The sequence below is a fragment of the Raphanus sativus genome, chromosome 5, assembly GCF_000801105.2.
Source record: "Raphanus sativus cultivar WK10039 chromosome 5, ASM80110v3, whole genome shotgun sequence".
Taxonomy (NCBI): domain Eukaryota; kingdom Viridiplantae; phylum Streptophyta; class Magnoliopsida; order Brassicales; family Brassicaceae; genus Raphanus; species Raphanus sativus.
In genome coordinates this window covers 38,158,175-38,183,027 of record NC_079515.1, presented here as the reverse complement: position 1 = coordinate 38,183,027, position 24,853 = coordinate 38,158,175, and the positions used below count along the sequence as shown (strand labels likewise).

At 36.9% G+C, this 24,853-nt stretch overlaps 7 protein-coding genes across 7 annotated transcripts; 2 read left to right on the top strand and 5 right to left on the bottom strand.

Annotated features, from left to right (window-relative positions):
- The first annotated feature begins 42 nt into the window (after positions 1–42).
- LOC108862472 (non-specific lipid-transfer protein 6-like) lies at positions 43–724 on the top strand. The gene is made up of 2 exons (XM_018636610.2): positions 43–482; positions 567–724. The coding sequence occupies exons 1-2, from the start codon at positions 145–147 to the stop codon at positions 574–576; spliced, it is 348 nt and encodes a 115-aa protein (XP_018492112.1). The 5' UTR covers positions 43–144; the 3' UTR covers positions 577–724.
- A 390-nt stretch (positions 725–1,114) lies between these two features.
- LOC108861775 (thioredoxin H9-like) lies at positions 1,115–2,419 on the bottom strand. The gene is made up of 5 exons (XM_018635728.2): positions 2,189–2,419; positions 1,983–2,069; positions 1,753–1,872; positions 1,551–1,673; positions 1,115–1,452 (listed from the first exon to the last, which is right to left on the bottom strand). Exons 2-5 carry the CDS (start codon positions 2,001–2,003, stop codon positions 1,294–1,296), a joined length of 423 nt encoding a protein of 140 aa, XP_018491230.1. The 5' UTR covers positions 2,004–2,069; positions 2,189–2,419; the 3' UTR covers positions 1,115–1,293.
- Positions 2,420–2,612: 193 nt separating this feature from the next.
- On the bottom strand, positions 2,613–3,995 carry LOC108861774 (ubiquitin-conjugating enzyme E2 11). The gene is made up of 5 exons (XM_018635726.2): positions 3,850–3,995; positions 3,650–3,739; positions 3,235–3,362; positions 3,051–3,155; positions 2,613–2,945 (listed from the first exon to the last, which is right to left on the bottom strand). The coding sequence occupies exons 2-5, from the start codon at positions 3,717–3,719 to the stop codon at positions 2,802–2,804; spliced, it is 447 nt and encodes a 148-aa protein (XP_018491228.1). The 5' UTR covers positions 3,720–3,739; positions 3,850–3,995; the 3' UTR covers positions 2,613–2,801.
- A 465-nt stretch (positions 3,996–4,460) lies between these two features.
- LOC108805086 (uncharacterized) lies at positions 4,461–7,475 on the bottom strand. Its single transcript, XM_018577043.2, has 5 exons — positions 7,072–7,475; positions 6,639–6,747; positions 6,358–6,466; positions 5,341–6,231; positions 4,461–5,228 (listed from the first exon to the last, which is right to left on the bottom strand). Exons 1-5 carry the CDS (start codon positions 7,250–7,252, stop codon positions 4,872–4,874), a joined length of 1,647 nt encoding a protein of 548 aa, XP_018432545.1. The 5' UTR covers positions 7,253–7,475; the 3' UTR covers positions 4,461–4,871.
- A 2,547-nt stretch (positions 7,476–10,022) lies between these two features.
- Positions 10,023–13,105, bottom strand: LOC108856821 (putative BTB/POZ domain-containing protein At3g08660). Its single transcript, XM_018630715.2, has 4 exons — positions 12,780–13,105; positions 12,439–12,505; positions 11,269–12,363; positions 10,023–10,774 (listed from the first exon to the last, which is right to left on the bottom strand). Exons 1-4 carry the CDS (start codon positions 12,887–12,889, stop codon positions 10,274–10,276), a joined length of 1,773 nt encoding a protein of 590 aa, XP_018486217.1. The 5' UTR covers positions 12,890–13,105; the 3' UTR covers positions 10,023–10,273.
- A 2,526-nt stretch (positions 13,106–15,631) lies between these two features.
- On the top strand, positions 15,632–18,616 carry LOC108862968 (putative zinc transporter At3g08650). Its single transcript, XM_018637243.2, has 6 exons — positions 15,632–15,839; positions 16,160–16,717; positions 16,794–17,078; positions 17,154–17,282; positions 17,367–17,464; positions 17,539–18,616. Exons 2-6 carry the CDS (start codon positions 16,253–16,255, stop codon positions 18,353–18,355), a joined length of 1,794 nt encoding a protein of 597 aa, XP_018492745.1. The 5' UTR covers positions 15,632–15,839; positions 16,160–16,252; the 3' UTR covers positions 18,356–18,616.
- Positions 18,617–22,945: 4,329 nt separating this feature from the next.
- On the bottom strand, positions 22,946–24,402 carry LOC108857671 (uncharacterized). The gene has a single exon (XM_018631682.2). The coding sequence runs from the start codon at positions 24,063–24,065 to the stop codon at positions 23,136–23,138; it is 930 nt and encodes a 309-aa protein (XP_018487184.1). The 5' UTR covers positions 24,066–24,402; the 3' UTR covers positions 22,946–23,135.
- Between the last annotated feature and the right edge of the window lie 451 nt (positions 24,403–24,853).

The following is a 24,853-nucleotide window of genomic DNA, read 5'->3' as shown; positions in this document are numbered from 1 at the left end:
TAAATTCATCCTCAACCAATTCCTATCCTAGCAATCACTCCTCCTCAACTACCAACTCCCAAAAATCTTGCCATCTCTATATATAACCTCCCAATTCTTTTAACCCAAATACCAAAAACACACAACCAAAAACCAGATAATAACATGAGATCTCTCTTCATACTAGCCTTGTTCCTACTTCTTGCTTTTCACCATGGTGAAGCAGCCGTGACTTGCAACAACGTGGTTAGTGATCTTTACCCTTGCCTCTCCTACGTGATGCAAGGCGGAAAAGTCCCACCAGCTAACTGCTGCAGCGGTGTCAGAACGCTCAACAGTCAGGCTCAAACCTCTGTGGACCGTCGGAGCGTGTGCCGTTGCATCAAAAATGCGATTGGAGGAGCCTCTTACTCGTCTAGCAACCTCAACAATGCTCTGTCTTTGCCTGCTAAGTGTGGTGTTAATCTCCCTTTCAGGATCAGCCCTTCCACCAACTGCGACAGGTAAAAAAAACACGTCCGTAAAATGATTTATATATTAGGACATGAAAACAATAATCTCAACCACTTATATCTTTCTTTTTACAGTATCAATTGAGATAAGCAGAAGATCCTAAAGGAAGCTACTACTACTACTATTACTTCAAGAACTTAAAACATATGGCTTGGTAGTAACTATGCTGATCAGTTGATGTATCTTCACGTCTATTTTCTTCAAAGTTCTAATAAAAATTATCAACATGCTATGATATCAGACCAAAAATATAATCTTTCTTACATCTACACTCCAACATACGACTATCAAATGGTTTATAGTATCGACCAAATGTGAAAACGTTCGTTATGTTTTGTTACTAGCTAAAAACCCACTGCGAACTGAACTAGCATGTAAAAATCAGGGCATGAACCAAACCTATATATAGCATTTTCAAACGACATACTGGTCACTTCTTTCTAAGGATGGTTATTGGTTTTTACCTTATTAAAAAATGTTCTTTTTTAAACGATCTAGTTAGGAATATACGTGCAACCGTGCAAGAGCCTGAAACATGAAACCTATTTAATATTTGATTTTGTGAGATTTTGTTAAGAAATGGTTAAGGAATTGTTAGGATGGAGAAGAAATGATTTAACTATTGAACCAGAACCAGAGCAACTAACATTGACCTTTAGATAGAGACGTTACAAAGTTTATAATATCTGAGGTAAGATTCATGACATCTTTCGCAATTTTACATCCATTGATCAGAACACAGAGACTTTTTCAAAACATTTTTTCCACCGTGAAGAAGGGAACACACAAGGGTGCGCCTCTTCAAGGCCGTTGTGGACTTTCAGGTCCAGAGTCGACGATGGAAGTAACCTTCTTCTGTAGCTCAGGCTTGTTCGCTCCGACAAGCTTGCCTATCTGCTGTCCATTCTTAAGAAAAAAGAAGGTTGGTGTTGCCTTTATGTCCCATGATGAGCTAAAATCCTGATCACAAAATAAAAACAAAAAAAAATTCGAGATTTAGTTGAAGTATATCATTTAAAAGAAGAGAAGCTATGCGATGATGGTTGAAGGGGACTTACGGCGAGTTCATCAACATCAACAAGAAGGAACATGATAGAAGGATGTTTCTCAGAGAGCTCGACGAAAAACGGTGCCACGACCTTACAAGGCCCACACCAAGTCGCGCTGAAGTTTGCAATCACCTGTTTAAGAGTACATTATGAGATTTAGAATAAAACACAAAACAACACTCCCATAGGACTATGAAGAGGGGGAAATTACGATTTTGCCATCACGGCCAGCTTCGGCTATTTTCTCATCCCAGCTTTCTTTAGTTGTGATGAGATGAACGTTTCCACCGGTAAAATCAACGTTATGGATTGAATCATCTTCGTCTTTTCCCTACGTACCATCGCATAATAAACAACAAATGAAAATAAAATAAAAATTATGCGACAAGAATCAAGGGAAAAAAAAAACAAAACAAACGAACAAAGGGTTTCGTAACGTACCTTAGAGACACAGCTTCCCATCTGGAAGATCGATTTGTCTGAAACACAGAGTCTTTTTGTTTTTGTTTTATTGCAATTCCTTGAATCCTTGTCATAAAAAAAGAAGAGGAAACCTTTTAAGTTCATCGAATTTCGCAAAACCGTAAAAAAAATGAAAATTTGAAAAGAGTGAGGCGTTTCCATATGGAAACGTAGAATAAACGTACCAAGAGAATCTGAAAACGGCAACAAAGGAGACCTTTTGGAGATTGGATATGATCAGAGGCTATAAAGGTTGAAGATTTTTTGACAGAGAATTGAAAGAGAGACAAGAGAGAGAATTGCGTTTTGGGGGAGAGAGAGAAGAATGAAGTATGAAAAAGGATGAAACGACGTCGTAAAAAGGACGCTACCAAATTAGAGTAGTCGTTGATTGGAGAAGACGCTCTCCCTCACATTACTATTGACCGCGTCAGACCCAATGCCCCTTCCCCCTCTTCATAATTACAGTTTTACCCTCCTCTCTCTCTCTCTCTATCTTCACTTTATTGGTCAATGCAATTATTAATTAGACAGGACACTAGTTGGACGAGATCTCCTAGTCAGACTTGTAATGAATTTTTTTATTTTTTTGATCAAAGACTTGTGTAATAAACTTAAACCAAAGTAAAAATAGCTGATTATTAGAGGAGAGTAAGAGCATATAAGTTTGCTGGATTATGGACACATAATAGCGTTTAGTAAAAGCCAACACACATGCATTTTATATTTCTAGATGCTGAGATAACGTTATGATTTTGCTCTGTCTTCGACCCCACCACTTCCTGAGTCTTTTATTATTCATCCCATGGCGTACTTCTGTGTCCAGCTTCGTGCGGTTGACTCGTACTTGGACTTATCAGTCTTGTACATGTGAGCAATCTCTGGCACAAGTGGATCATCTGGGTTCGGGTCAGTCAGCAACGAGCAAATCGACAGCAGAACCTGATTCCCACAGAGCAATAATAATCACTCGCATTAACAAACAGAACCGGCTGAAACAGTCTTCTTTGTATTAAACAAGGTAATAGAGATAGAAAAAGCTCAAACCTTGGATATGGTGAGAGCAGGACTCCATTGCTCTTTCAGGATATCAAGGCAAATGCTTCCGTTGCTGTTGATGTTTGGGTGGTACACCCTAGTCTTGAAAGACACCTACAACACCAGATACACTTTCATTAGATCACTAACAAGTACCTTGATGACAATAAAAAAAAATAGAAGAAAAAAAAACCTTTGGTGGCTTGAAGGGATAATCAGGAGGGAAGTGAATGGAAACCAAAAAAACTCCTCCAGCATAGGGACTGTCAGGAGGTCCCATGATAGTTGCTTGCCAATGGAACATATCCTCAGCCACAGGCCCTAGCACAAGAATAAAAAACCGTTGCATCAAGACTCAAAATCTCTTCATCAAACTAAGACCTCACAACCACATCAACAAAGACATATTAAGAGCTACAAAAGGATACTTCTTAAGGCGATATCAATCAAAGTTACTAACCAAAAATCAAAGCTTTACTAACCAAAATTCAAAAGCAAAACTTTGATGGATAAAAACAAAGTAGTGATTTTTATCAATACCCTTAACTAGCTTACATTCAAAGTAAAGAGAAAGTATCGATCTTTGGTGAGGATATATATATATATACCTGCGCTGCAGTTAGAAGGAGGATCCTTCTGCAAATCCTTAAGCTCTTTCAAAATCCTCTTCGACGCCATGTGCTGCTCAGACACGAACCCTGTAACAAGGGGACAAAGCCGACACAAACTGATATTACAGACAAAACCTTAAAGCAAGAAACTTTTATATAACACAACAAGATCAGAAAGCGAGGACGGAGGTTACTACCCAAAACAAGTGATCAGATCAGAAAACCCTAAAGTCGAAAGCTGTTGAATTGGATCTGAAACCGAGAGGTTCCTTCTAATAGCGTGTAAAGAGTAGTCGAATCATAAAATTCTCGAAGCTTCTGATCCGGTCAGAAGCTCCGTTGAGAAGCCCATCTTTTCTCAGATTTTCCATTAAGCCCAAAGTTCAAAGCCCACAACCTTAAGCCCAGTTGTGCTACCACAGGGACATTAAAAGTTACTCGTTTTAGATTTGTATTGTTTCACAAAGATTATAGTTTTGTGTGTTCAATGCAATTTTATATTTCTTTTTACTCATTTTACCCATATTAATTAAGATAACTACTATATATAATAATTTTCTTTAAATAATTATGTATTAAATTAAAGTTATTTTAAGAATTGCAATTGGTTTTAAAATGTGTAAAATCTGTAAAATTACAATTTTAGTGGAATGGGAGGAGTATATTGCAAAGTGAGCTAGTTTTATTTGATAAGTTTGTACTAGTATAGTTTAATTTGGGCAAAGATATTACTAATGATGGACTCTGAAAGGGAAGGAGTTTGGAATGTGACATTAATGAGAGGATATGTATGGTACAGAAGTAGCACTGAAAACAAGATTGAAAGTTTATCTTAAATAATACTTCATGTCATCAATGAAAGTCAGTTTCTAGAAAGAAAAAGAAGAAGAAGAAAAAAACTACTAGCATTGTAGGTTGAGCTTTGCTGTCACTCATTATTAACTTAGCTCCTACGTCTTTGACTCATGTTAGCCATGTGAGATACCTTTCTTTCCTCTTTCACATTCTAATTGTTTAATTTCCTTTAAGAATGAAGATCCTTTACATGACAAGTTCCAAAAGAAGACACAAGTTGATGTCTCCTCCCACTCAAGAACCACAAAGTTACAAACCACTAGAGCCTTTATATCCTGTCTCTTTCCACAAGCAAACAAATTGTGTAGAAAAAAAAAAGAGAAGTGGCTTTAGAAAGAAATTGTTTACTTGTGGTGTGTGTGTGTTATAGTGGACCAAAAGGCTCAGGAAGCAGCTCGAATCCTCCATTATCAAACATAAGCCCATGTTCGGACGACCTATCGTCGATGCTGTGCAACCAATTTGTGTTCTTCACGTCTTCTTTCAGCAACAACGCGTCATACCTTGAGCTCTCATACAAGTCCCTGTCACTCAACTTCCCCATCAGTCTTCTTCCCTCGTTTCTTTCATTCCCGTTCTCTGCGCTGTTGCTGCTGACAGAATCCGATTGGCTATTCACTGAACGGATTGGCTGGATCTTGGACGAGGCTTGTCTGATGCTCTGAGGGAATAATGACGTGCTTGATAGTGCGCAACCGTTACTCTTCCCGTTTCTTATGTCCTATACACATCATCAAGGATGAGGAGATATTAACAGCATGTTAAAAGATTTTAAATGCACATGAGCATATGCTGGTGAAGCATTGGTCTATAACCACCAAGCATAAACGTACCATGTGCTTAATGGCCATATCAAGTGAATTTTTTGAGAATGACCTCCCAAGACCGTTGTTATTATTGTCCGTCGTCACAGTTGAAGAAGTCTTCAGAGTTCTCCGTGAAGTTACATCTGAAACGTTTGAAACCCTTCTGGGCTCTGGTGCATCTGCGTTATGTTGCTGTCCGTTACTACCACTCAAACGGCCTTTTCCTTGTGTCTCTGCTATGAGTCTTCCTCTCGTCACAACCTGAGATGAGTTCCTTCTTGTGATGGGACCTTTGGGTTCAGGACTTGCCTTTGCTGCGGCTGGCCTAGACCTGCCAGCTGATACTGGTCTCCCCGGGAGAGTTGTTCTGAGATTAGGTGGTGTGTCAAGAGAGAAGTCCGGTAACACAATTGGCTGTTGTGTGGTGGTGGTGGTGGTGGTTCGGACTCTAGGTGGTCCAGGAGAGCTTGGCCTAGACAGTGAAGGTGCGGTACAACCATTTGTTGCGGAGGTGGATTGGCTTCGACGCGTAGGGGTTGAAGGACGAGAGTTTGGTCTAGAAGCAACTATGTTTGGTGAGTTCGATGTATGCTGTGTTCTTGAAGTAGGAGTAGATGGTCTTGTGCTTAGGGAAGGTCTGGCCTTGTCCAGAGATGAAGTGGATGACACTGGACGGATTCTTGATGGAGTTGAGGCACGTGATAGGGAAGTAGTCCGAGTGGGAGTGGGAGTTCTAGCTGAAGATGAGGAACGGGAGCTAGGGGATGAAGGTCTGATGTAGGATGAGACTGAAGCTGAGCTAGTGTTCAGGATGGAAGATGACGAACGGCCTGAGTTAGAAATGGATGGGCGAGTCAGTGAGCTACTTCTAGTTGGACGTGAGGGATGGTAACTACTCTCTGACTGTGAAACCGAAAGCTGTAAAAGGAACAAAGGAAAAAAAAAAGAGAGTATACTCGTATATATGAATAAGGCAATGTAGTTTCTATTTCAAGAAAGTCTAGAAGAAAACTTATAATGGTAGAAAGGCGGTTTGGTTCATACCCTTGATGTCTTTGAAGCAGAACTGGCTCTAGCGGAAGATGTAATCTTAGGAGGTGCCAAAGATGAATGAGAATCGTTTCCAAGAGGTGTGCCAGGAGGAGTAAGAAGCCTATAGAGCAAAAAAAGTTTAATGTTACCAATAAGATTTTTAACACTCCCAAAAGCAAAAAAAAAAAAAAAAAAAAATCAACACTCTAAGTGCAGGTACCAAAACATTAAAGCATACAGAGAGATATGCAAAAAGCAAGTCACTGACAAGAGATTGGGAAGAAGATACAAACCAGTCATAATCATTTTTGCCTACTTCAGCTGATGACAAGAGATCATCACCACCTTTGCCTTTAGGAGCTGGTTTGGATCCGATCGAGAGCCTCCCGAGTTTTGTAGACACTGGAGTAAAACAAAGATCCAACAATTATTTCACTGGTCCGAAAAGTATATACTCTTCTTTTTTTTTTTTAAAGACAGCTGCTGTCTCTTCAAATAACTGTAATAGAGAAAGCAATAGAGATCGAATCTAGGAGACGAAGACAGTTCCATATTTTAGGTCCCTAAATTTGTATAAATAAAAATTAGTTAAAATCTTTAATAAGTCGTATATGTATAGGATCCACACGAAGTCATTAAACTACGTTTTCATCTCTACAAACGGAACAACAAATATGAATATTATATTTTTGGAAATTTCGAAGTTTCTAAAAAAGGAAAACGAACCGTCGGGTAAATGGTCGGAGGAAGACAAGGGGAAAGAGCGACGGATCTTAGAGAAAAGATCCAGATTCTCATCGGAATCTCTAGAGAAGCCGTTTTGAGAATTGCCTCTGCGAAACTGTGAGGTCGCAGTCGCCCGAGTATTCCTCCCACCGGTAAGAGACTCTCTGAGATTACTGTTCATTGTTACTGGTGGGGAGGGGATTAGAGAGTTTGCTTACGGGCTACGCCATTGGAGAGAAAGAGAAAGAGAGGAAAGAGGAGATTCAGATCTGAAGAGACAAGAAGAAGAAAGGCAATGTAATGTGTCACTTCAAAAGGTTGTTGAGAGATGATTGAGAAGTAAATATCTAAATGGTATCACGCTGCATGTTGTTCATCTCTTTCTATCAATCATGCGCTCCCTTTTTTTTTATTTTCTTTTAAATTTTATTCATGAGGAAGTTTCCTAATAATAAGACTCATGAAAGTGTGTCTATGAGTTAGACCCCCACGTGGTGTTCTTCTTGGATCACTCCTCAACTAGAGTAAATATAGACAAGGTGAGTTTCCAACTAATTTGTTTATCACAGCTCATATGGTTTACGTTTTTTTACCGTAACTAGTAACATTTAGATTAGAATATTACACTTTACCAAATATCCATTAACCATCACTTTTGATTTAATTAACAAACCAGAGAACCAGTTGTTTTTTTTATAAGTGGTTCTTCTTCTTTCTCTCTCACAAATACAAACTAAAATATTTGTTGATAATATGGTAACCCATAACTAAGTAACCGACACATCTTTTTGCTAACACTAGCATATTTTTCTTTTATCTCATCTGGAGAGTGAACACAAATTTAATAGCATGAAATTGTGAAGAACTTTTCCTAGATTATCTTGTGTTTATAATAATAAGAATTTTGGAAAAAGTGAAATATGAAGAACCGTTTTGACTTTTAGAAATTCTACAAAAGATATGAAAGACTCATATATGTATACTTTTTTTCATATATGTATAGTTGGTTTTAGTTTTTGTGTGACTAAATTTTAGTGTAAAATAAAATTATACTTATACAAATGATTATACCCAAGGCCAGTGGTGGAGCCAGAAATTTTTTCTACCGGGGTTAATTTTTTAAAAATAATTAATAATACAAAATTATATTTTTATATTTATTTATATTTAGATATTTAATTATAATTTGAATCTAATTAATTAAATAAATAATAAAGTTAAAATATTTTTCAGAAATTGAGGTATTATCAATTTAAAGTTGAAAATTAAACTATAAATATAAACATAACTTTATCTATGGATTGATTTTATTTTATATATTTTATTATATGATCTATCTATAGAGATTAAGGTATATTGGAAAAAAAAAGTTAGTGAACATTAAGACATGAAAGCAAGATAACACTAATAACAAGGAAAACAAACATCTATACTATTATTTATGAAGTGATTTTGCTTATTTGTCACATTCTCCATGATTTTAGCTAACTTTGCTTATTTGTCATATTCTTATTAGTTTTTAGATTAAATCATCAATTTATTAATTTATTATTTATGAAATGATTTTATTGATTTATCACATTCTCCATGATTTTAGCTAATTTTGCTTATTTTTCATATTCTTATTAGTTTTTAGATTAAATCATAACTTTATTAATTTAGATAATATAAATATTTTGAACTTTCTAATTAATTTATTAATTTAAATAATATAAATATTTTGAACTTTCTAATTGGAATTATGATTATAATTATTTTAAATTTCACAAAATTATTATTAGTTTTAGCTTAAATCATTAATTTATTAATTTAAATAATATACCTATTTCAAACTTTCTAATTGGAATTACAATAATAATTATTTTTAAAAAGTTAAGACCAATTCTTATTTTCATATGATATAAGATGTTTTAAACTTTATATGATTGAAAGATTATGAGCAAATAGGTTTTATTACATGGAATTTGGAATTATGAATTAGATATTCTGAATTACTTGAAAGTTATTTCACGTATATATTTTATTACTGTTTAATCTATAACACAAATATGCTTTGATATTAAGTTTAGAGAGTTGTATATGTAATAATCATGTTATGAACATGTGTTTAATGGTTTAGTTTCTAAAACAGCAAAAGTAAATATATTTTTAATTTATATAATTAGCCATAAATTTAACTTAAATAATAAAACTATCATTATCTATTTTTTATTTTATTAAAAGTAAACTTATGAAATATTAAGATAATTCAACGTATATATTGATTAAGTAAAACAATGAAATATTGTCATTATCTCAATTAGTTTTTTAAAAAATATTTTCTTCTGAATTATCATTGAACTTTATTTACTTTTTATTTATTTTGTTCTTACTTGGATTTGTGTGTTTTAGTGTTTTTTTGTAACTTAATACATGTTTCTGGTTCAAAAATACAAAGTATATTAAGAATGACCAAAAAATTCATATTCTTACTTTATTTTATTGTGTGGAATATTTGATATGTAATTATGCTCTTATGGTCTCATAGTTTTATAGTTTTATTTTGTGTCAAGGAGAATTAGACCGAAATAAAAGTCGAAGAAAACTAAAATGATTAAGAATATAAAGACTTAGTTATTATAATGTTTAAATCATAATACGTATATTAATAATTATTAGTAACAAAACACCTAGTTAGTTAATAATAATTAATGAAAATTCATAAATGAATTATTCTCTTATTTAATTAAGTGGGTTTAGCTAAAATTGAGCCCGAAGTTAATATTTTGGCTATAACTGAGTCCAAAAATAATGATTAATGTTTTAATTATGTTTGTTTTTACCTTTTTTCTCGGGGTCATTTGATTTTTTTTAATGGGGTCACATGATTTATTTAATAAGAAAACACACATAATTTTTTTTTAAATAGGTGGGGTCAGCTGACCCCTCTCCCTCTATACTAGTTCCGCCTCTGCCCAAGGCTATTTTTTATTTTAGGATAGGGACGGCTTGGACCCAACCCACAATTATACCCCATGTTTTCTTTGTTTTCTAGAGGCTGAAAACGACACCTCATTTGTTCTATTATGGGCCTACTTCACACTCTATTCGGCCCATTACACCACCCTCTACATGTGACTATGTCCCTCTCTGTAGATATAGAGACCTTGACGTTTCACACTACTTACGACTTGTCATCCTCATCCTCATCATCATCACTCTACTACCCCTTTCGACTTGTCTTTCTCTCCGATACCGACCTCGATTTCCGGTTAACCTTATGCCGGTTTTCTCCACCGAATAACCCAATCTTCCCAATCCCTTTAGACAATGACGTCAAGAACGTTCCACCACTATTACCAGACCTCTCCAACATCCCCTGTTTCATCAACATTTGCTCCTTCTCCAGCTCGCTAACTCTCACTCTCATCCTCGCTATCTCCAGCTTCAACTCTCTGTTCTCTCTCCTCAGCGATGCATAGTTGTCTCTTGGAGAAACCGCTCGGGTCAGAACTCCCGAAGACAAATCTAGTACACCTTCATCTGAGTCTCCCGACAAAGCTTTCTTCATTCGCAGCTGTTCTGAATAGAGAACTCGGACCACCATTTGCACAGGAAGACGGTCGTTTTGCGCCATGTGGTTGCTTGCCTCCTGTGAAAGCTTGTTGCAGTCTATGAACTTGCATAGACTCTTGCGTTCTTCTTCTGTCACTAATGGATGAGCCTAAATGATATCATATTTGATTATTATTAGTAATAATCATATGTTTTCATAATATAAAGAAATTAAATGATTTCTTGGTCATGCATGAGTATAAATATTTACAAAATCACATCTTATCTATACATATATTCATTTATGCGAAAATTTTGTAGATATTTTTTAAAAAGTTGTTAAACCTATAATGACATTATTTAAATAATAAATGATTAAATTAAGTTAAACTCTATATTTTTTTTTCTTATTCACTAAACAAATTCTAAACCAAAAGATGATCATTAAACCTAAATATGAAATAATGTAGTTTAGATTTTTAATGGATGCTATTTTTTGGAATTTTTCCCCTTGTGTGCTATGCTATATATAAAATAAAAAGTGATATCATAAAATATTTATCTTGATGGATTAATAAGTTGCAGTTATTCTTCCTGAACTAACAATTATGAGTTTTAAATAGATAAAATCAGATTAGTTTATTGCATTGTAGAGATACTTACCTTGAGATACACGTCAATGGCTCTGTAGATCCCATCGTCTAAGATCCGTGCGTAATCAGGTAACCTCTCTATAATAGCTGTGAACTTATGTAGACTCAGGTACGGATCCGGTGCTATCTCAGCCAAATACGCATCCATAATCCTTCCCACTTTCAGCAACGAACCATGGTGATGACCAGTGGAGTCTGAATCATAACCACTCTCCTCATCTTCTTCTTCATCAACCCTCTCAAGAAAGCATGTTAGTATCCTATGCACAGTATCAACATCGTAGACAGACTCTTCCCTTCCTACAGAATTAGGTATAAGCAGATCATCAAGAGACACGCTCTCTAACTGCTGACCTATTCTGCTTTCTAGCTCGAGCCTGTAAGAGACCTCTATGTCTAACGTGATTCCAATCTTTAACATTCCAAGGAGGAAACTGAGAGGGATGATTGATCCTCTCTCGTCACTCGGCAATAGGGTTACAATAGCTTCAACGATCTCCCTCTTCTCCTGAGAGTTCCCGTCGACAATACACTTCAACGTTTCCTGAGAGTAATGCATCAGAGAAGCTATGATACTCTCCGACCGAACACCTGTTCTCGCCATCACAGACACAACTCGTGTGTAGTAATCAATACCGAGAGCAGAGAGCTGTTCGATCCACCACGCGAGGCAGTCTCTCCCCTTGAGCTCCTCTGAAAAACCTGACACTAACTGCTCCCTGCAAGCGTTCATAGCGATGGCTTCCACGCACCTATCAGGAATCTTGAACGTTTCAGACAGTTCTTGCGCCTCGCACGAGGTCAACACTTGGACTGATTTCTTGAGGTTGCGGAAAGCGGTCTTGTCGAGGTAACTCTCTGTCCGAGCGATGAGATTATCTTCCTTGTATTCCTCAGTCATCTCTAGGTAACCTGCGGCGCAGCGGAGCTCCACCACGTTGGAGGGAGTGATCTCTAGGTTGATGCCGTAGCAGAACTTCATGGCGAGTTCGAAAGTTAGAGGTCCACCAGGGAAGTCTCTTAGCTCTATAGTGGAACAAGAAGAAGAGTCCTTTAGATCTCTCATAATCTTTCTTATCTTCCCACACCGAGCTACTAGTGGAAACTGCAAATATGTTTTTTTGAATTTGTTCAGAAACTGTTGAAAATAGAAAAGAGTTTTGTGTTGCATTTCACTAACCTTGTGGAGTAGGAAAGACTCTCCATCTACAACAACAGTGACGTCTCCACCAACATCAGAGAATATACTGCAATTTTCATATAAACCAAATTCAATCGTTTGTTTATATGAACCGAGACAATTCTTTAGGTTTTAAGGGATATGCGATTTAGTAAAGATTTTTAAAAATAAATTATTTTGTACAATTTTGATGACCTATGTTTATGTTTATGTATATCTTTTTTTTTAAAAAAGGAGCCATGCATATATATATCAATGTTTCATTTGCCTATATGAGAAAAATGAAACAATACAGATTATAAAGAGAGACGACAGTCTTGGGATGTAGAGAAAAGACGAACCAGGTGGAGAAGGTGGGAGGAGGAACAGAGGAGCGACTGTTACAACAAGGAGTAGAGCTTGTTGATGAGGAAGAAGAGAGAGACAAAGGTCTGTTTGAAATACCAGCCATCTTGAACCACACTGTCTTGTTCTCGATCCAGATCGCGTGGAAGCTCGTTTTAACTAAATCAATACTGTCTTTTGGGGTTTTAGAGATAAGTCTCTATCTCTATGATTAACTTTGCTTTGTGTGCAAAAACACAGACGCTGTTGCATTCTTGGCAAGTAAAGAAAGTATATTAGAGAATAAAGATTCTCGAGTGATGTGAAGGAGGAAAGCCTTTATTTACAAAAAGACATAAAGGGAAATAGTTCTGATCATCTTTGATTTTGAAATGCAAATACTTTCCTTTACAGGATATTAAACAAAATTAAAAGTTAAAAACTAATCAAGCCGAGATTTTGTAATTTTGAAAGTTACCAAAACCGGTTCTGACCCAAAAAAACATATATTGTTTACCTAAATTAAGTTTAAACTTTTCTTTTTCACCAGTGGTGCATTGGGTTAATGATTTATCGTAAGGAGTTAAATCTATTGTGCCATATTTCGAATTCTTAGAGGGATGGTTTACACAACATCATCAAGTATTAGCGTCTGCTGGTCCCGGCCTGGTCAGAACTCCTTCCTCACGGTGAAGATATTTTTTTTTTTAATTTTCTTGTCTTTTTACTACCGACCTAGATGTTACTCAGTCAGTCAGTCTATAGAAAGAAATATGCAATGATGCATATTCTATATTAGTATGATTTCACAAGGTACGTGAGAAAAGCTAAAGAGAGTGCGGCACGGAACTCCATAAAGACTACATTATTGTTGGTCTACCTTGGAGACGTACACATTCCCTTTACTGCAGCTCTCTCAATTGTATTGCACCAAGTTCAAGGTAGGATAATGTCACGTTTATTAAAACCGTACATGAAAAAAGAAAACATTACTTCCTCGAAACAAACTTATTGTTTTGGTGAAATGTTTGTCCAGAATCACTATCAACTTGTTAGAGCAAAAGACTTATTACCTACTTTTCGAGTTTGGTTAACAAATTGGAATAAGAATTGATTCTCTTTCAAAAAAAAGGAATAAGAATTAAGAAAGCAATGATCAGACCAAAACCACCAAAGAAGAGTAAACATATACCAAAGGGCATAGCTTAAAGAATCTACTTTTGGGACAGACATACTCAATCACTTATGTGTGTTTGTTTTTCTTTTGGTGCGTTCTTGTTGTAGTTTCTCTTGATTTTTCATTTATATGCATGTCCATTAGCCAACGTCGATTATGTGCAGCTTTCTATACCACATAATTATTATTCTTGGGTAATAAAATGTAAAATATTATACAAGAGACTGAAGTTGCTCGTCTATTCACTTGTCTGGACATGATTGGTTGGTTGGTGGTTCATATCTGATATAACAATCGCTAACTCGCTAAGATTCGAACTGATATTTTATATGTTGACCACTTTTCCAGTATGGGGTTATATATATATATATATATATATATATATATATATGAACATTGTTGATGCGTCTAAAGATCTTGTGCGTTTGATTTTTAGCACAATGGAATATTTTCACAATAAATGTATAGAAGTTTTCTTCAAAAAAAATGTACAGAAGTATGATATTAACAAGAACGCCCCAAATATCTACAGAACATGTTTGTAGCATGTTAAGCTTGGGTGTCGACTATAACCGTGTAATGATGCCATTGTCATACATTTCTTCGTTTCAAATAAAATCATTGTATACATTAACGGCTGGGGAAGAATAATACTAAGATTTTTTTTTTGTATCGATTTGATAACTACAAAGTTCCGGAGATTTCAATGATTATATGATTTTATGGTTTTTGTATCTTCATGCCTCTCTAAACTATCAAAAGTACCATGAATGATAAACCATTAGATCCTCGAATAGAGTTTTGTCCACTATTAACTTGTTGAAACAAACATGGATTGAGAACTGAGCAAAGGAAATTCGCTGGCAGACCAAAACCCGCAAAAGAAGAACAAACAAATAGCAAATGACATATTTAAATGGTCTATTGTTGCCTGTTGGGAAATATATATCTCAATCACATACATAATGCATCAATGTGATTTTGCTTTGGTACGTTCTTGTTGTAGTTTATCATGCTTTTCATTTATATACACATCCATCAGCCAAAGTTGATGATGTCTACAGCTTTTTATTTTCTTGTCGGCAACATACTTCATTAAGTTGTTAGTGTAACGTTGAGATGTAAAAGTAAAATATCATACAAAACAAGTATGACTATATAGTTATATTCGTTTATTTTTTATTTTTATTTTTATTTTTGATAACCGAGTATCTTGGTCCTACCGTAGTGGTTTAAACTAGAGACCGAAACAAGCAAAGACGCTGCTAGGACGTCACCATGTGGCTTACCGTGAACGGTCTTCGATCTCGAGCACTGGAGGGCCGCATGTAAATCCCCTAGTGGTCGGGTTTCGAACTCATGTAGCAGAACTCACAGCCGTGCGCCCTTTAACATCTGAGTTAGAAGCCCCAGTTTACTCGTTTATCAAGTTTAGGTCAATGCAATAGATATATAAACAGCAGACGTGAACTCACGATCAGAAAGAAAATAAGTGGTATTCTCCCAACACGAAGCTTCAAACCTAGCTAACATTGTTGACGTCAATTTCATCTATTTACAGAGTTACCGACTCTTTTAAGAGGTTAACAAAACTTGAGGGACTTACTTACAATTACCTTAGTTTTAAAAAATGAAATATTTTTCTTTATAAAATATTTAAATCTGTGGGCTAATTTTTCTTTTTTTTGTGAATGAATATCTGTGGGCTAATTCTTTGACTACTTGAATATGATTGATCCCAAAAGTCTCTCCTAAGCGAGAAGGGGATCAAACGCAGTCCAAAGCTTTTCATTTCATCCATCCTTATCACAATTCCTTCTTCATCGCCTCGAATCTCGCTTCATGTACACCGGATCCAACATTTTCCAAACCTCCGATTTTTTTCCTACCGTGTGTTCTGGTGAGTTCTGCGATCTGGGGTTCGTATGGGTATATAGAATCTATTGATTGGATCGAATCGTGGAAAATTCTGCAATTGGGTTCGCGAATTGTGATTTGGTTAGGGATTCTGATTGATAAAGTTTGCTGCTTTATTGATGGCACTTTTCCTTTTATCTAGTTTCTATTTGATTTATATGATTTCACCCAAAAGACAATGTTTTGATGATATAGGAAACATAATCATCTGCTTTGATGAGTTTTAGTTTTTTTTTTTTTTTTTTCACAGTTACAGTTGTTACAGTGGGTTAAAAATTGGTTCTTGTGATGTGTTAAAAACAGGAAACAGTGACATCCTCTTGATGCAGTTTTGATTCTCCAAAGCCTCCAGAGTTTTGTTTGGTCTTCGTTTATATCTGCGAGCAGCATCAAAAAATGATGCGTCCAGGCTGCACAAAACTCATGCTACTTCTATTCTTATTCGTCGCTGTGTTCGTTGGGAACACTGACGCAGACTCTCAGTGGGAGATCTCGCATAAAGTAAGAACTGCTCCTCATAAAGACATGGGACGGAATGTTATCGATGGAAGCGGTGTGGAGAAAACGTTACGTGATGTTGGAATGGGTGAGAAGAGAGGAGGAGGGAGTCACAGCAAAGTCTCTGTCTCGACGGTTGCGTTGTTTACGTTGGCGATGGCTGCTGCCACTGGGTTAGGTGCAGTGCCTTTCTTCTTTGTTGAGCTTGATCCTCAATGGGCCGGGATATGCAACGGCATGGCGGCTGGGGTGATGTTGGCCGCTAGCTTTGATCTTGTGAAGGAGGGACAGGAGCATGGTTCTGGAAACTGGGTTGTTTCTGGGATTCTCGCCGGTGCTTTGTTCATTTGGCTCTGCAAGCAGGTAGCTCGAATCTGATTCTTTGGCTCTGCAAGTTGCATGAAGTCTCATAATTGAAAACTCACTTTACATTATGCAGTTTCTTGAACAATATGGTGAGGTTAGCATGCTGGACATTAAAGGTGCAGATGCAGCCAAAGTTGTTCTCGTCATAGGTATTATGACACTTCATTCTTTCGGGGAAGGATCAGGGGTTGGTGTTTCGTTTGCTGGTTCAAAAGGTTTTAGTCAAGGGCTTTTGGTCACTTTAGCCATAGCAGTTCATAATATTCCAGAAGGGTTGGCTGTTAGCATGGTGCTTGCATCAAGGGGTGTCTCTCCACAAAACGCCATGCTCTGGAGTATAATCACATCCTTACCTCAGGTAAGTAATCCATTGATGTACACTGTGATCTTATTTCTTTGTACTGATTATATTCTTGTTTGATTCTTTTACCAGCCTATCGTTGCAGTGCCAGCTTTTCTATGTGCGGATGCGTTTAGCAAGTTTTTGCCTTTCTGCACTGGGTTTGCGGCTGGGTGTATGATTTGGATGGTTATTGCTGAAGTGCTTCCTGATGCATTCAAGGTGAATTTGCATTTTGTTTTGATGTTCATTATCTCAGGAAGATGACTTGACTTAAATTTCTCATTCTCTGTAACCACACAACAGGAAGCGTCTCCGTCGCAAGTAGCCTCTTCAGCCACAATATCAGTAGCATCCATGGAAGCTCTCAGCACTCTGTTCGAGAACTTCACGCATGATTACAAGTAAAACAATGGAATTTTATAAGATGTTGCATTTGATTGTGTTCTTAAATTTAACTAAATTCTCCAATCTGCAGCTCAGAGGATGCTTCTGGCTTCTTTGTATCACTTCTCTTTGGTCTAGGCCCATTGCTTGGGGGAGTGTTTCTGGTTGCATCGGCACTCACCTTCCATCTCCAGCACGCCCTTCTCATGGGAGTAGCCTCAGGCATTGCGTTTGTCCTCGGTCTCTGGCGTCCGCTTCAACTACTGCTCTCTGCAAAAATGGGATTCATCCCTCTGTTTAGTCTACTCGCTGTTGGAGCCGCACTGAGCCATTTCACAAGCTCAACCATCCTGAAGATTACTTGTGGTAAAAAGTCCCGGGCTGGTAGTTTAATCACCACAGGAACTAATTTTCCAGCCAGTGCGATAACGCTCCAGTCGCTGTTAGCGTGTGGAGCGGTTGGGTTCCACGCACTAGCCGAGGGGCTTGCTCTAGGGGTCGCTGCTCCAAATGCTTATGGGCTAGGCAGACACATGGTACTCCCTGTTTCCTTACACGGGCTCCCAAGAGGGACAGCGGTTGCAAGCTGCGTCTTTGGTGCTACAGACAGCTGGCACGCGGCTCTTGCAGCTGCAGCTTTGGTCGGGTTTGTGGGACCTGTATCGGCTATAGGATCCATACTAGCCGGGATAGATTACAGCGGACTGGACCACGTGATGATGGTGGCGTGCGGTGGATTGCTGCCTAGCTTCTGGCAGGTGATAAAGAGAGCGGTGAGGTTAGAGAGAAAGAAAGGCAGTGTGGGGATGGTGCTGGGAGTTGCGTGTGCTGTTGTGTGTCTGACTTTCACTAGACTGGTCTGCTTGCACACTCCTTACTGCAATTCTGCGCCTGAGGCCGTTAGATGATTTGAGTTGATGAAAAGTAAGAGACTCCTCTTGTGAGTCTCTGATTCTATGTTGTAAGATAGATATAATACTTGATGACCCTTTTTAACTCAGTGTGTCTATACAAACTTTGTCGGATATTAGTAGGATATGTTTTGAGTGTGTGAGATTCCATTAAGTAGATAGGGCTTTTGTTTAAGCTCTAATCTACTGGAAAAAACAAAAGAATAACAGCAATACTTTTGACAATTATTTATAATACTTGAGAGTGTTTGCCCTTTCTTTATCATTCGTAATTTAAGAACTTTTGCTGAGTTTGATTTCTTGGTAATGTTGATGAATAAAACAATAAACATGGCTATAGCCTATAGGTTGTTCCAGAAAAAAAAACATGCGTATAGGTCGGGGGATTCGGTTGGTAATAGTTATTGGCTCTGGTCCTTTCATTCGATTTTGCTGGATCTGTCACTTGGAAATATAGTTTAGTGTCTGGATTGGGTTGGGTTGTGGATTTGATCGGTTGTGTCTCGTGTCGTCTCAAGTCTCAACCGAGACCATGCATGGGGAAATCGGCCAATTCCTACACCAACTGAGGACCGCGGTCCCGATCAGTACACATACTACATACCTGTGCTAAAACATACATCAATTAACGTCTTTTTTAAATTTCATACATCAACTAAGATTTTTACGTTAATTCATACTTTGACCGTCATACCGTTAGTCAAAAAGTAACGGTGTTGATGTGGCTTTGACGGACGCTGATGTGGCTTTTATCTTTTATTTAATTAAATTTTTTAAAAAATTAAAACATGTTGTTACAGGGAATCGAACCCGAGTTAACCACTTGGTAGCAGATTTCCTCAACTACTAGGCCACACAAGATAATTGTTTATGATATCTATTGTGTCTTACTTAAATCTAATATATTTTGTTCATATATATTTCTAATTATCTAGAATTTGTTCCATAAAATATATATAAATTCTAAGAATTGTGTTTGATTACCTTGTTTTTATTGTGTTCTAAATGTTTTTTACAATTTCAAAATAAAAATTTTTAGAATAGAAAAATTATTTTCAAAATTTAAAAAGAAAATACGAAAAATTGAAATAAATTTCCAAAAATTATTATAAAAATTTTAAATTTGAAAACATATAAATCCAAACTATTTCGTAGATATATATATATTATATATATTATTATTATTTATTTAAAATATAAAAAGAAAATAGGAAAAAGTTTTTTAAAAAATGAAAAACTTTCGAAAGTTTTTATAAAAAGTTTGAATTTTAAAACATATAACTTGAAACTATTCAAAAATATTTTTCGTTTATATTTTTATTTTATTTTTTTTATTTTTATTTATTATTATTTAATAATTTCACAATTGTTTAAATATAAATAGTTATTTATATAAATATATTTAAAGTACAAATATTATTTAAATAAATAATAAATAATATAAATAAATAAATAAAATATATATGAAATAGTTTTGATTTATATGTTTTCAAATTCAGACTTTTTATAATAATTTTTTGAAATTTATTTTCATTTTTTTAGTATTTTATTTTTAAATTTTCAAAATACTTTTTCTACTTTAAAATTTTAAAAATAATTTTTTAAAGAAATTTTAGAACACAATAAAAACAAAGTAATCAAACACAATCCTTAGAATTTATATATATATTGTGGAACTAATTCTAGATAATTAGAAATATATATGAACAAAATATATTAGATATAAGTAAGATACAATAAATATCATAAACAAATATATTGTGTGGCCTACTGGTTGAGGAAATCTGCTATCAAGTGATGAACTCGGGTTCAAATCCCCCTAATTGATGTATGTTTTAGCACAGGTATGTAGTACGTGTCCTGATCGGGACCGCGGTCCTTAGTTGATGTAGGAATTGGCCGATTTCCCCCATGCATGGTTCCCATCTGAAAAAAAACGCTGGACTTAGATGTACTGGGCTTTAAGAGTTACGCCCACAAAGGTCAAATCTTAAAAGCCCAAAGCCCATTAATTGGGTCAGTGATGGAGATAATTAATTTAGTTGGTGAAGTTTTGGAGTGGATCTTTAAATCAGAGAAGTGAAAGAGAAGAGGAAGAAGAAGAAGATGTCGTTGGTGTGGCTAGAAGCGGCTCTGCCTCTGGGAATCATCGGAGGGATGCTCTGCATCATGGGAAACTCTCAGTACTACATCCACAAAGCTTATCATGGCCGCGTATGACTTTTCTTCCCCCTTTCTTTCTTTCATTGGATCCCGAATTTGAGTTTTTTTTTTTGGGGGATTGAGCAGCCGAAGCACATCGGGCACGATGAATGGGATGTTGCTATGGAGAGACGCGACAAGAAAGTCGTCGAGAAAGCCGCATCTCCTTCCTCATGATCCCCCTCAGGTCTGTGTTGAATCTCTAAGTGGCTTATTCGAATCAATCTTCCGTATGCACTAGTTTTGTTGTTTCACAAGCTATTAAAATTTGTGATCAGTCACTGAATAGCTCTTTTGTTCTTTTGGGCTCTTGAAAATGAATATGCTTTAAAGAGATTTAAAAAGACAGACTTTGTGGGATTTAAGGACAAGTAGATATGCGCTACTGTTTATCTTTTTGTCAGTTTGAAGCTTCCTTGTACTGGGTTTGGTTGCTACTCTTGTGTATAGAAGTCCTTCGAGGGAAATTAGTGATTCATGATCGATAGATTTCTGTTTAGATCTTTGCCTCTGGAAGCTTGTGGATGGTTTTTTTTTTTGTTGTCTTTTGCTTGAAGTAGTGACTGTTATCTATCTTATCTCTTTGTCATGGCTAAGCTCTAGGGTAGTGATTTTTCTTTCTAGAAAATCTTCCTGCTGCTTTCTGTTTTTCTCTTTTTTGGCTAACTCTGAGTAACATGTTAATGTGATGTAGGAGGTTAAGGTGAATACTTGTGCTCACACAATAATATAAAGGGTATTCCAGAAGAAGAAGAAGAAACTGAAGAGTTTCATACTGTTATTCCCGTTTGATTTCTTTTTTTTTTTTCCTGCTTTCAGAATTCAGACCGTAATGGCATTTGGTTATAACATTATCTCTGTTTGTGATAAATACATAAGTTGTATGATAATACACTGAAACTTGCAACTCTTCTAGTGTGAATGAATAATTATCTTGAAAAATGGGCTCGTCGAAAGCTTTTACAGTGCCGATAGAAAGAAAGAGGAATTACATTCTCGATTTGCTGGGAGTAGGATCTGATGTGTACATAGTTGTGAGTGTATATTAGATGGGAACGGGGAGACCTTGAAGATAGTTGAGTCCAGCGAAGCTCGTGCTGATGAATCACATGGTTTTATTGCTGTGCCTGATAATAAAGGTCAAAGCTTCTGTCTCTCTGCTTGCAGATTCACATGAGGTCCTCTCTCGCTATGTCCCTTTCAAGTGGGCTCAGTTCTGATTTTTTTTTTCTTTTCGCAATGGTCCATTCTTGTAACGCAACCCATTTTTTTAATTACATTGTTCAGAGGAACTTTTGTTTCATGCCATCAAGTTGCTCGTACCAACCAAAAATGTCTCGTGTAGATTCACTTTAAATCAAGTTGCAGCTCCTGAGGCAGAGAGAAAAACAGAGAGATGATCTTTCGTTTGCTTTTTATGTGCTGTAGTATTTTAGAAACACCATTCCATTATCAATAGGATTTTATCTGACTATAAGCAAGGAAAGTTAAAAGACCAATCCTAATAAGGAATCTGGTTGCGCTTTAGTGAAAACGAAGATTGTTTTTTATTTAACCGTTGAGACCTCTCACTTTGATGTTGATGCCTTTTAGATTTTCTCTTCTCGCTTAACCAAAGTACAGCAGAGAACAAAAGAGACGAATATTCTACAACAATAGTTTCCTTTTGGCAATCATTTGGATGTCCTTGGAACACAATTAATACAACATTCTGTACAATGCACCTTGACTTCACTTCCGAATCCAGATATTAAGATCTGGCAATGATGACATAAACAACCGGATTGATCAAGAATCTACAGATATCTGCAGAAGTCAAGAGTACATTAACACTGTTGTCATGATATTGTTGTTATTGACATGAATATATATGCATTATAGCACAAGAAGACCCCAAAAGCTAGGCTAATCCATTCATTTATTCACATTTGACTCCGCACTTTTCTGCCAGCTCTGGTGTTCAGAGCAAAGATTTGTAGCTGCAGCATGAGAACAATAACTTTGTCTTCTGAAGAGCAACAATTCTGAATTGAAAACATAAATGTTGCAACATGAAACAGCTTCTGTAGTATACATGAGGCCTGCATTGCAAGCCATGACAGAAGAACTATAAAGGAAGAAGTGGTATTATCTCTAATAGAGACCTTGTTAGGATGAACAAGTTGCATGAAGCTCACTCGTAGCTATAACAACAACAACAATACAATTGAATCTCAAGGACACACTACTACCATTTGAAGAATGCTAAACTCAAAAACTTGAGAATGGAGCATCATCTTCTTAAGCTGTCTGCTTGGCAGACAAAAGATGTTTAACATTATTAAAAAAAGAATCTAGTGTACTCCAGAAACAATCCATATCTTCCACCGAAGTTGAAGACAAAGAGAAGAAACAATAATGCTTATTTCCTTAAATCACTCTCGTAGAGAAACAAGATGAATGTACGTATCAACTTGCTAACCACAACTAAAAAAAAAAGTAATCAGAAAAACACTTTACCAGGGAGACAGTAACAGATGGATCAAAAGCTGAAGTCTAACAATGATGAAGATGTACACAAAACACACAATCAAATCTAAGCTGCGTATTCGGTTTCAAGCATTGGTTGTGTACGAGTCGTAGTAGCAGTCGGTGCTCTTGTCTCTCCGACCTGAGTCATCCTAAGAGCTTCCCCTGTCTCTCCAGCTCTCTCCATCTCCCTAATCTTCTCCTCCTTCTTGTAACTCCGACACCTCAAAACAAGAAACACCAACAGCCCCAAAAGTATCAACCCACCAACCACCGATCCAACAATGATCCAAGTCCTTGAACTTTCCTCAGAGCTCTCCTTCTTCTTCTTCTTCTTCGTCCTTCCCTCGCTTGGTGACGGAGCAGAGGCTACAGACTTCACAACAACAGAGAAATGTCCCTGACGATCAGTCTCGCAAGTGTTTCCAGGCTGAACCGAGTCCTTGAAACTCGCTTTCCCTCGCAAATCAAAACTAACGCACTTAGCGCTAGACCCTTGCGGGATACGTTCGAGATCAGTGAAACCAATCCTAATGGGATCATTAGACGCCGTTAACTCGAACTCCGGCAAGTTAACGGCGGAGAGATTCTTGGCGTCGTAAGCGAGAAGACCCAGCACAGGAGCGACGTAGTCATAGCCAGACAAAGGGTAATACAAGCGAGAGTAGTTAGCTAAGTTCTGATAAACAAGGACGAGTCTTGTCACGTACGGCTTCACGATTACGCCTTTCGGAATTGAGAACTCTTTGAGAGAAGTTACTCCGTGTTTTCTCAAGCTTCCGCTTCTGAGTCTCACCGCGGAGAGTTTGATCCCGGTTAAATCGGAAGGAACGGTGGCGGCGTCGTAGAGAATGCCGGTGCGAGGACGACGAACGAAGGCTCTAAAGGAGTAATCTTGGAGAAGGGCGTCGAGAGAAGTCGCATTATTGGTCGGAGGAGACTGAGCAGAGAGTTTTTGAAAGAGGTGGAGAAAGAGAAGCACCTGGAGAAACCCCATTGTTGGGTTTCTTCTTCTTCTTCGCCTCTCCAGGGCGAGTCGGAGACGTGTGACTCAGTACAAACTCGCCGTGGAGACTTCAAGAATGGTAAAGGTTGAAACTTTGTGTTGGGTTTCGAGTAAAGATTGGAGCTTTGTGGTTGGTTTCAAGCGAAAAAGGGAAGAATTGAATCGAGGAATTGAGTGTTTACAGCAATGGAAGACGGAGTCACGGAGGAGAGAGATGAGTAATGGTTTGCTGGTGGAAGAGAGAGAGAGAGAGGCAAAAGGACAAAGAGTGTTGTCGTCAGTCACATTTGTTCACAAGAACTAGACAGCCTGTTCATCTGATTTTTTCTCCCTTTTTCACCCCATTAAAAATAATTCCCATAAAATATGCCTTCACATTCATAACCTTTTTCTTTTATTATTTTACTTTACTTTTTGCACCAATCATATTGAGGCATTTAGTGTCGCCGTAACAGTTGTCCGTTTCCCGTATTTGTATTTCTGTATATACTGTATGAATGAATGTCCTTTTTATACTTTCGTTATCATATTGTCCAATGTTACCAGCGAATCATATTGTAGATCTAACTGCGAGAAATAAGTTCGGGCTTTGCAAACCATAGACATGGACTCATTGAGGCCTTGTTAACTGAGCCATAAACAAATATCTAAAGGCCCACTACAACCCTTATGTTAAGGCATTTATCGGAAGAAAGTGATTTTTAATGGTTTTTTGGTTGGAGATTGAACTTTGACTCAAACCTTCAAAAGAAGAAGAAGAATCAGTGAGAGAAAAAAGA

Bases quoted from the DNA above. Each gene is read 5' to 3' on its own strand.
- LOC108862968 (XM_018637243.2), top strand. From the start codon at position 16,253: ATGATGCGTCCAGGCTGCACAAAACTCATGCTACTTCTATTCTTATTC. The intron at 16,718-16,793 runs GTAGCTCGAATC...TACATTATGCAG, and splicing joins TCATTTGGCTCTGCAAGCAG to TTTCTTGAACAATATGGTGA. The intron at 17,079-17,153 runs GTAAGTAATCCA...TTCTTTTACCAG, and splicing joins TAATCACATCCTTACCTCAG to CCTATCGTTGCAGTGCCAGC.
- LOC108861775 (XM_018635728.2), bottom strand. From the start codon at position 2,003: ATGGGAAGCTGTGTCTCTAAG. The intron at 1,674-1,752 runs GTAATTTCCCCC...ACTCTTAAACAG, and splicing joins CTGGCCGTGATGGCAAAATC to GTGATTGCAAACTTCAGCGC. The intron at 1,453-1,550 runs GTAAGTCCCCTT...TTTTGTGATCAG, and splicing joins TTGATGTTGATGAACTCGCC to GATTTTAGCTCATCATGGGA.
- LOC108805086 (XM_018577043.2), bottom strand. From the start codon at position 7,252: ATGAACAGTAATCTCAGAGAGTCTCTTACCGGTGGGAGGAATACTCGG. The intron at 6,748-7,071 runs GTTCGTTTTCCT...GTTTTACTCCAG, and splicing joins CTCCGACCATTTACCCGACG to TGTCTACAAAACTCGGGAGG. The intron at 5,229-5,340 runs GTACGTTTATGC...TGATGTGTATAG, and splicing joins ATATGGCCATTAAGCACATG to GACATAAGAAACGGGAAGAG.
- LOC108861774 (XM_018635726.2), bottom strand. From the start codon at position 3,719: ATGGCGTCGAAGAGGATTTTGAAAGAGCTTAAGGATTTGCAGAAGGAT. The intron at 3,363-3,649 runs GTATATATATAT...TTCTTGTGCTAG, and splicing joins TCCTTCTAACTGCAGCGCAG to GGCCTGTGGCTGAGGATATG. The intron at 3,156-3,234 runs GTTTTTTTTTCT...CTGGTGTTGTAG, and splicing joins ATCCCTTCAAGCCACCAAAG to GTGTCTTTCAAGACTAGGGT.
- LOC108862472 (XM_018636610.2), top strand. From the start codon at position 145: ATGAGATCTCTCTTCATACTAGCCTTGTTCCTACTTCTTGCTTTTCAC.
- LOC108857671 (XM_018631682.2), bottom strand. From the start codon at position 24,065: ATGGGGTTTCTCCAGGTGCTTCTCTTTCTCCACCTCTTTCAAAAACTC.
- LOC108856821 (XM_018630715.2), bottom strand. From the start codon at position 12,889: ATGGCTGGTATTTCAAACAGACCTTTGTCTCTCTCTTCTTCCTCATCA. The intron at 12,364-12,438 runs GTTAGTGAAATG...ACATATTTGCAG, and splicing joins AGTCTTTCCTACTCCACAAG to TTTCCACTAGTAGCTCGGTG. The intron at 10,775-11,268 runs GTAAGTATCTCT...GATATCATTTAG, and splicing joins CCATTGACGTGTATCTCAAG to GCTCATCCATTAGTGACAGA.